The sequence below is a fragment of the Pelecanus crispus genome, chromosome 2, assembly GCF_030463565.1.
Source record: "Pelecanus crispus isolate bPelCri1 chromosome 2, bPelCri1.pri, whole genome shotgun sequence".
Classification (NCBI taxonomy): domain Eukaryota; kingdom Metazoa; phylum Chordata; class Aves; order Pelecaniformes; family Pelecanidae; genus Pelecanus; species Pelecanus crispus.
In genome coordinates, this window is record NC_134644.1 from 984,585 (window position 1) to 994,274 (window position 9,690).

Here is a 9,690-nt window from a genome sequence, read left to right on the forward strand (position 1 = left end):
GATGTCCTGGCTGGGTGAGTTGCTCCTTCCCGGAGCTGGGCTGGTCCAGCGTGTCATCTTCTCTGCTTGCCGTGCTGGTGGTCACCGAATGGCTTTCCAAGCAACTCTGCATCGCTCTCAGCAGGCTCCCACCAGCGTGTTGGTCTCTCCTCTAACGGCAGTAGGACTTAGCTCTTCTCTAAGGCTGGTAGAAGTTGGTGACTCCAGGTGGGACGACCAGCCATGGTAGGAGAGCAGACCAGGACAGAGTCTTCTCCGAAGACCGCACTCCCAGTTCATAGTCCAGCATCAGCACCAAGTGAGGATGAGGTCCTTTGTGCAAACTTGGCCTTCCTGTTTTGGGATCCGCTGTGTACCCTTTGGGTCTGGTATATAAAGGTGTCCCCGGATGACGGGGACTGCTTCGCTGCCACGTACCCACACCACCTGCTTGCTTTTGAGCCCGCAGCGCTCTGCTTCAGCCCTGTCAACGTTGGTCTGCTTTTGCCTCGGCCGTCTTCCGTCACCGGGCCGTTACAGGCGTGCGTTTGGGGAGCGGGTGCTGAGCTCTGGACCCCGTGGTCAGGGACACGGCAGCCACGCTCGGATGAGCTGGCAGGGAGCAGCCGATGAGTCTGCGGGGACTGGAGCGCTGTGGGAAGCTGGAAAGCTGGTCAGGACGGCGGCTTCCCGGGGAGCGGAGGGGCCGCTTCCCGCTTCCAAACACCCCCTCGTCCCTGCGTGTGTCTCGGCAGCTGGGGAGGGCGGAGGGGGCTCCGGGAACCCGCACTTCACCCCCCCACCCCTGCACCCCCATTTTCTACTGACTCGTCCCTGTCGTCCTCCCCACCCCGTTGTCTCATTGTAGGCTGAGGGGAGCGCGGAGCCGGGGCAGCTCCCGCCAGCCCCTCAGAACGGAGAGGTGACAGCGGCCCAGGCGGGCACTGAGATGCGGGAGAATGGCATAGGGCCGGCAGTGCCCGCTGCCCTGAGCAGTGGTGACCAAAGGGAAATTCAGAGCTTCGAGACTCAGATACAAGAAACAAGTAAGTGCCCGCGCCTTCTCACCGCGCACGCTGCCGGGTGGGGTGGGGAGAGGACTGCAGCAGGGCAGAGCAGCCGCCCCCGGGCACTGGTCACACCGCTGTAATCTGAACGTTGAACTGTTTGTATCGATGTCTGTAGGGGTGTTTTCTGCCTTTTTTTTAATTCAGAAAATTGCCTTTTATTTTCCAGGCATCTAATGATGACATTATGGTATCGTCTTCCATTCCCCTCCTGCCCCCCCCCCCTCCTCTTTCCTCCTCCCACCCTTCCCCTTCTCACCTGCCCTTGTGTCGCTGCAGATTGAATCTCACAAGCTGACGTTCCGTGAGAAGGCCAAGGCTCGAACAGACCACGGAGCGGAAATCGTCGTCTCCAAACCCCCCAACCTTTCCAGCAGCACTTCCCCCTGACGTAGCACATCCGTCAGCGACAGCCTGGGCTCAGTCGCCTCCTTGTCACCGCTGCAACAGCCGGCTCCCCTTGCAGCGCTTTCTCAGCAAGGCTTGTGACCCCTCCCAGCCCCGTCTCCCACGTGCTCCCCACAGGAACGCAGCTTGGCTCTCTTAACCCGGCGTCTGGCTTTAGGTGGGAAGGGGACAGCGTTTAGCAGGGCTAGCGTCCCTTTCGGCCGCGCTGGCTCCTCGAAGCGTCCTGGAAGCTCGCCCCTGCCCGAGCGTGCCGGGCTCCAGTGCTCCCTTTTTTGGCTGGAAAGGGCTTCCTTCCCTCTCCGCGCCTCGTCCCTTTTGCTTTGGAAGGGGATGCTGGAGTGAGCATGAGCGTCGTGTGTCGGGGACGGGCATCTGGCGACTTCCAGGCTGCGTCTCGACGCACCCCGAGCCTGGGCGGCGGGTGGCCGGCTCGGAGCACGCCTGCGCTGCTGGTGGCTGAAGCCAGGCCAGAGTTAACAGGGATAAGCTGGGATCTTTCTTTCTGTCTTTTTTTTTTTTTTTTTAAAGAAAAAAAAAAAAGCCAACCTTTTCCTCCTTGCCGCTTCAGTTTCTGCTGATCCTGTTTGATGATGATATATATTATACACACACGTTAGGCTGTTTTAACTGTTGACTTTAACCTTTTATTCTTTGTGACGACGTGTTGATGATTTATCGTGCTACAAACCCATGCTAAGTTTCCTTTTCTCTTTCCTTCTTTTCCTAACCGTAGGAGAGTAGAGACATTAACCGCTGCTGCAGTGCTGGCTTCTTATTGACATATCCAGCAATTGTAACATTTTTGTTGTTGTTTGTTTTCTTTTTTTTTTTTTTTTTTTTTTTTAAACTATTTTAAAACGATGGAGCAAATTCATGGGATTAAGCCATGTCTGAAATGAAAGGCACAGGACTGTGTTAAAGGAAAACTTGCTGTAACAGATCAGATGAAGCCTGTGTTGACTGCAACAAGGCGTGTTGAATCGATGCTCGTAAAAAAAAAAACCGAAACCAAACCTCCCGTAGGGCCAAGCCGCCAGCCCCGGAGGGTGCCTGGGACCTTCTGCGCATTAGCAAGGCAGAGGCGGTTTATTTATTAACTCGCGCAGCCAAAGCCCTGGGATTTATCGGTTTTTTCGGCCAGGGCCTGAGGTCTGGAGGAAAGGCAGGAGGCTGCTTTGGCGGTGGAGTTGCAGGTTAACGCAGGCCGTGAGTTGCGAGGCAAAAGCAGGTCTGTGGTGTGCGTGCGTGCGTGGTGTTTTAGCAGAGGCTGGTGGAGGGGTGACCGCGGCGGCGGGCTGAGCAGGTCTGGTGGGAGGCCGAGGCGGGGAAGCAGGGAAAGGGGCTGCCTCTCGCCTGCGGCGCGAGGCCGGGCAGCGGAACGCTGGCGCAGGGCTGGGAGGCCGAGCCCTCGGCCGCGGCAGGGCAGGCTTCTGGTGCCAGGGAGTTGCAGCTCTGACTGGGAAGGAGATTTCCCTGCTCTTCTGAGGTGTGAGCTCCTCGTTTCGTGTTGCAAATGACACTAAAGAAATGAAATGTAAATAAATTAAAACGAAAACAAAAGCATTCTTGGGTCGTCGAACTAATTTAAAGCAAAAAAAAAAAAAAAAAAAGAAAAAAAAAAGGCGGAATAACAAAACACTGGGATCAAAGCGAACTGAACCAGGCGTGTGCTAAGGGGGGGCTGTTCGAGGAGGGGGCGGAGGGAAGCCTGCAGCTTCTCATGCTTGTGGGAATATTTCTTTGGGAAGCCGACAATGACACGATAACCCGGAATCTGTATTTACACACAAAGATTCTTATTGCACTTGTATTTTTTATATTAAAGTTTGCATGATTTCTAATAAAATGGCATTAAAACGTACTAGTTTGCATCAAAGTCGTCTGCTAGTTTCATAAGTGCTTTTTCCTCTGAATACAAATTTAAATAAGCAATGCAGATTTGCACCTGAAAGGGGCGGTTATATATACCCGAGAAAACTCCCAGCGCTTCCCTTCCTCTTCCTCCTCCTCCTCCTCTTCCTCCTCCTCCTTCCCGCCTCTCCCCTCCATGCCACATCCCTCTAATCCCAAGCCAGCGCCCGCGCCCGAGCGGGTCCTTCCCTGCCCTCGTGCTGCGTGGCCCCGGCCTCCGCCGCTGCGGCCGCCAGCCCCGAGGCCAGCGCTAACAGCCCGCGCGCTCCGGGCTGCAGCTGGGGAAGGGGCCGAAGCCGCCCTCCTGCCCCGCACCAGGCAGATGAGGGTCGGAAACCTCGTTTGGCAAGAGAGCGGCGCCGCGCTGCGATGCTTTGAAACCCCCCGGGGCCGGGCCGGTGCTGCCTCCACCCCCCCCGTTCACCTGCATGCCCCCCGGTATATATCACTGCCCCTTGGCTGATGCTTCCTTCTTTCTCTTACCGCTAAATTCTAAACACCAGCTTGATCTTGTCAGTCTTAGGCTTTTATTTTTCTCCCCCGGCGCTTGAATTGAGGGGAAGTTTGGAGGCGAGGGAGCGAGAGGAGAGCAGAAGGCAGGGGCTGCGCTTCCCCGAGCAATAACGTCCGCCTGCCCGGGGTAGGGCAGGCGCTGGCGCGAGGGTGCTGTGCCCGCAGCGTGGGCGCGCGGCCCCGCTTGCCCGCCTGCCGAAGGCTGGAGCCGACCGCCGGGCTCGCCGGCCCGGCGGAGGAGCTGGGACGTTGGTGGCGGTGAGCCGCGGCCGGGGACCAGGCGCGAGGTTGGGCCGGCGAGGGCCGGCGGTGCTGGCGGCTCACCAAAGGGGAGGTGGAAGCGGAAATGTCGCGGTCCTCTTGCTGCTCTGCCCCGCGCGGCGGGAGGCAGCCGGGGCCTGGCCTTGGTGCAGGTGCCGCAGGAGGAAGGGAAGTGGCAACGTTGCACTTTATCTTCTGAGATTGCAGGGAAAAAAAAAACCCACAAGCAAACCCCTAACACCCTGCACAGGGACAGTAACGCCACCTTCTCCCCCTGCATTGCTTTTATCTGATTTATTGCCCGCTCAGCAGTCTTGGCCAAGGCTTTCATGTCTGCGATGGTCGCGGCAGCCTTCAGCCCTGTCTCCGAACGTGCACAGACCTTCCCCGACGCTCAGTTCAGCTGAACGCTAACGACCGACCTGTGCTTCTGTGCCACTTTCTCTAACACTTGTTGTGCCTGCGGTTAGCTGACAAACTAAATCCAGATACACTAGTTTGGTGTGGTTTTTCTAGGACAGCTTCAGTTTTAATACAGATTTTTCGGGGTTGGTTTTTTTTTTTTTTTAAATTTTATTTTATTTTAAGGAAACGGCTGTACATATTGCTAGCCTGGGAAGCGATCCATGTGTGGTGAAAAGTAATGACTTTAGTTTCCTGTTTGGAGAGGTGGGAGTGAGCTGGTTTAGTGCTGAGAGCTTTTAAATGAAGCGAGCGGAGAAGCTGCAGGCTGGCGGAGCAGGGGAAGGAGCCGTGTTTGCTGGTGGCGTGAGCGAGGGCTGGAGAGAGCACGTTCTCCTGGGGGAGGGGGAATAAGAAGAGTTGTGGGCTGAATTAGATGCGACCTGAACGTAGACATACGCCGCGCGTGGGTCCTGGCTTTCCTTGGCAGCTGCGCTCGGCAGCGTGGAGTGCCGCTGCTCTTGGGGCGGCGCTGGGGAGAGGGGAGGGCTGGGGTGGCCGGAGCAGCCTGGGGGCTTCGGGCGCTGGCTGGGGCGCAGAGGCGTCGTGCGCAGGGCTGCGTGGGCAGCGCTCGAGCGCCAGGCGTGCCAGAGCCTGCTCCTGCAAGCGGCTCGGCAAAGCCCGCGCCTAAGCTCACGGGCAGGGTCAGCGTTGGCTTGGAGGCGTCCGAGCTGCCGAAGCCATGAGAAAGCAGCGCAGGCTGCGGGCAGGGGCTGCGGGGCCGCAGGAAGGGCTGGGTGGGAGCTCCTCGGCGGCGGGCGCGGGGGTCCCTGCCCTGGGCTCCGGCAGGCAGGAGGCTGCCCGCGACCCTGGCTGCCGTCCTGCCCGCCGGAGCCCGGAGTCTCCCTGCATGTCAGTGGCATCTACAGTAACGGTGGGGCGTTTTATGCTGTTCAAGTACGTTCACGTAACCGCGTCCGTGGGCTTGAGGCCACTGGAGGCCGGGAGCTGCGGCAGCTTTGCTGCTGCCCCCCGAGCGTGCCTGCCCGTGAGCCGGCGTCCTGGCCGCAAACTGAATGTAGGTTTCTACGCTGACCCTCGCTGTTGTCCCCCGCGTAGTAGCAGTGTGTGAGCGGGGCTCTAGGACCCTCGTGTTTTGTGGTGTTTAGGCAGAATTTCTAGTTTTCTTGGGACGTGGCAGGAGCGCGGTATCAGTGGCCTCTTTGGGGTGATGGGGGCTCCTGTGTCCTCCCCGCAGGTGGAAGGAGGGGACGGCTGAGCCCCCCTGCGCCGGTCATGGCTGTTCAACGCTGTCCCTGCCAAAAGCCCGAGCAGCTGCAGCAGCCCTCCTGGCCCGGGGCAGCCTGCGGGTGGGAAATGGCTACCACAGGCAGCAGCGGAAAGCGGGCTCCGTCTCCTCCTTCCTCCTCACCACCTGAATTCCAGCTAGAGTAAGCGTTTGCCTTCCTCGCACACGAGTCTCGCTGGCCAGCAGCTGGTGTCTAAAGCGATCAGACACGAGACTCCGCTCCTGCACCCCTTGTGCTCGTCCCACCCCAGCCTTCAGCGGCGCCTGCAGCTTCCGTTACCCCGTAACATAGGTACAACGAGTAATGACGTAGTGGGGGAAATGACCACGTGGAGAGGGGATGGCGGGGACGGCGTGGCTGGAGCCGAGGGCTCAGGGCGCAGGACCCGGCAGGGCTGAGCCGGGCGCTTGGCTCCCTCGGTCTCGGGAAGTCACTTAACCTCTCTGCCTCAGTTTCCCCATCTGCAAGCTGGGGACGCTACTACTTACCTCACCAGGCTGTTGTGAGGAGCGAGCAGTATGTCAAGTGTTCTCTAAATGTGACGTATTATTATTATTTTGTGTCATAGGATTATTCTGCAGCGGCGCCGTCTCCTCCGCGGCGCTGGGTGCACCGTGCTGCCCGAGGAGGGGGTGCAGCCGGCGCCGGGGCGGGTGACGGCGCCGTACCCGTGCTGGAGCGGGGGGTCCCGGGGCCGGGGGAGGTCGGTGCGTGGCTGTAAGGCAACAGCTCTGCGGGCGGGGGGCCGGGCAGAGCCCCTCCTGCCTGGAACGGCTTCATCCCCCTTTGCTTCTGCCAGTCTGTCTCGCCCTCCTGCGAGGGGCTGTAAGACTTGTCGTCTCCTTAGCAACATTTCCTGATTTGATGTTGTGATTCTTACTATTGTAAAGGGTTGAAATAAAGCTTCTAGATGTTCCTCCGCAGCCTGGGTGTGAGTTTGTGGTGGGGGGGGTTTGGGAAGGCCGGGCGGGGGTGTGGGCACAGCCGGGGACCACCCCACGTCCTACCGGGGGGCAGAGGAAGGCGTGAAGAACGGGGTGCAACAATTTTGTTGTCTCCAATGGCTTCAACCACTGGAATTCCCCCAAGGCGTTGCTTCTCCAGCCTAGGCAGGGAGGGGGGTGCTGGGCCCACGCCAGGCACCGGCCGGCCACCGCCCCATGGCCAACGCGAGCCCGTGGTGGCTGCTGGCGGGGGCCCACGTGTAGAGCAGCTCGGCCAGTACAGCCAGCACCGCAGGCACGCACGCCCTCAGCATTGGCACCGGCCCCGGGGGTTGCTTCCTTCCGCCCATCCCAGCCAGCAGCGGCCAAGGCCAGCTCCCGGAGAAGCGTGAGGGCCTGTGGGGGGCTGTGACTAACGGGGGGCCCCGAGGGGCCACCACCGACTCGCAGCAGGACCCCCTGCCGCTCTTCAAAAATAAAAAGCAAGGTTTTCTACCTTGGCTCGGCACGCAGGATGGACATGGCCCAGGATGGTTTTGCCCAGTCCCTGCGCCCAGAGCATCCCCGGCCCCGCTGCGGCAATCGCCCACCCTGGCAGCCGCGGTTTCCCCCCCGGCAGCACCAGGACGTGCTCCGGCGCTCCCAGGTGCCTTGATGGCTGCCAGGGCTGTCTGTGACCCCCAAGGCCCCCAGTTTGCCGCTCGCTGCCGCAGGCTCAAGGGCAGCAGGTCCCCGCGCTGCCGTGTGCGTCCTGCAGCGCTCCCAGCACCCTGAGGCTTCGCCGCTGCTGCTGCACCCCGAGTGCCGGACCCCGACGCAACCAGGGAGCTCGCAGGAGCTGGGGCGCGGGCAGCGTCAGCGCCTCAAACAACGCTGCGGGGGTGCCCACGCACCAATCCCACCGGAGCTCTCGCAGGAAAAAGGAGCGACAAGGTTCAGACTTGACTCAGCTACTGAAAAAAAAAAAATCGATAGAAAAAAAAAAAAAGAATGAAGAGGACAGAGGCGGTTACTACTCTATCCCTTTTTATTGTCTTTAATCTATGTTGTAAAAAGATCCAGTATCACATAACAGCCACTGAAGTATCCCAATATCACACTAGTTCTGAACCATTTAGACAATAGCTTAGTCTTTTTTTTTTTTTCTTTTTTTTCTTTTTCTCTTTTTTTTTTTTAAACCTGCTGGAAGGGAAAACCATACTGCCCATTATACAGGCCAAAAGAAACAAACACTGGTCAAATAATAGTGACAACCTCAAGCAAGTGAAATGAAGATGAAAAGTTTTGAGTGAACACAGGCGGCGGGCGGCCGAGGGCCCCGCGCTGGCGCATCCAGCGCAGCCGCGCCAGGAGGCTCCAGGGAACGGGAATGGCCCCGGCTCCCGCTGCTGGAGCTGCTGCAAGCCCCCCTGGCCCCCCACCCTTGTGCTTTTTGCCCACGGCCGCCAGAGCCGTGGGGCTCCCGCACGCACCCCGCTACAGTACATCAGCTCAGATGGCAGAGGCCACAGCTCCGTTAATTAAAGCCCATGACGAGTAAATTAAATCTTAGCAGAGAACAACCGGGAGAAGCGAACGGCGGCCCCCGAGGAAGGCAGCTCCCGTCCCGAGCGCGGGGCGGACGCTGCCGGCGCAGGAACGCCTTCGCCATCCTGGAGAACCGGCCTCAGCCGCGCTCAGCCGACGGCTTTCCGCCGCTTCCATTCCCCAGCAGAGCACCGGGCGGCTGGCGCCGTCAAGCCTCGCGTTGATTTCAGATACAAAGAGCATAAGAAACGGTGAATAAAAACAAACGATCCCAGGCCCTGCAACTGCCTTTCGCTCGGCTGCTGGGGAAAGCGGCAGCTGCCCCTCGCTCCAGCACCGCTGGCAGCCCCGCGAGGGCACGAGCCTTTAGCCGTGTCCCACCGCCGGCAAAGCGAGTGTGAAGTACTCGTTCCTCTCCCGCACCGCCCAGCCCGAGGGCTCGCACGCGTTACAAACATGAGTGAAGCCTCACAACAGCCCTGTGAGGTAGGTCACTGTCTTCATTTGACAGGGAATCCAAGGCAAAGCTGGGATTAGACTCCAGATTTCTCATTTAATGCTGCGCCTGTCACAATCCTCCTTCCACAGAAATATGGTCCCTGTTCATAGAAAACAAAGAATTTTGTGCCTATGCTCCTGGCTTCCTGCAGGAGAAAGCGCTCACAGGCAGACCGGCATCTACAATCATGTCCTGTGTTGCACAAGTTACAGGGATCCGGCCTCCTTGACGTAGGGAGAACGAGAAAGTAATAATAATAATAAAAAAAAATAGGAACAACGCAAGAGGACAAAAAGTACAGGCAGATTAGGAACGACAAGTCACATCTCACACTCATAACGCCACGACTGCGCTCGCGCTGTGGGGTGGCAGGGCCCCGCTGCGAGGCTCGGAGGTCCCGCGCGGAACGTCAGGTCCGTCCGGCGCCTTCGGGGCTTCCTCCCCTCCGACGTCCTCGGGGCACGCGGCGCCGGGAGAGCGAAGACAACAATGATTGCCACCCTGCACCGGAGCTGCTGGATCCACGCTCTGCCCGGCCCCGGCCCCCGGAGCAGGCACAGCCGCAAGCCAAGACGTCCGTCCTCCTCTTGAGCCCGGAGTAGCTCTCGCACCAGAGCCGCTCCAGCCCGGCCCCGTGGGGATGGGGCGGAGGACGGTCCGCAGCAGCTGCGTCCTCGCTTTCCAGTTCAGGGACTGACGCTGTTAAGAGCGGAGGAGGTGGGTGTCCACGAAGCTCGCGTCAGGGTCCATCGGCACTCCCAGTCCGTTCCAGGCGGTGCTGCGCTGGTTCTTCCTACGCGGTGACCATGCACGGAGCCGACAGCAGGAGATTCAGACAACATTAATCTTCTAGGATGGAGAGAGATGAC

At 59.3% G+C, this 9,690-nt stretch overlaps 1 protein-coding gene across 1 annotated transcript in view; it reads left to right on the plus strand.

The window, feature by feature from the left end:
* Positions 1-8,577, plus strand: part of MAP4 (microtubule associated protein 4) — a 135,699-nt gene extending 127,122 nt beyond the window's left edge. Inside the window, exons 21-22 of the mRNA XM_075706514.1 lie at positions 848-1,025; positions 8,348-8,577. Of these exons, the coding sequence (XP_075562629.1) occupies positions 848-1,025; positions 8,348-8,577 (408 nt within the window). The remainder of the gene's footprint in view (positions 1-847; positions 1,026-8,347) is intronic.
* Positions 8,578-9,690: the final 1,113 nt, after the last annotated feature.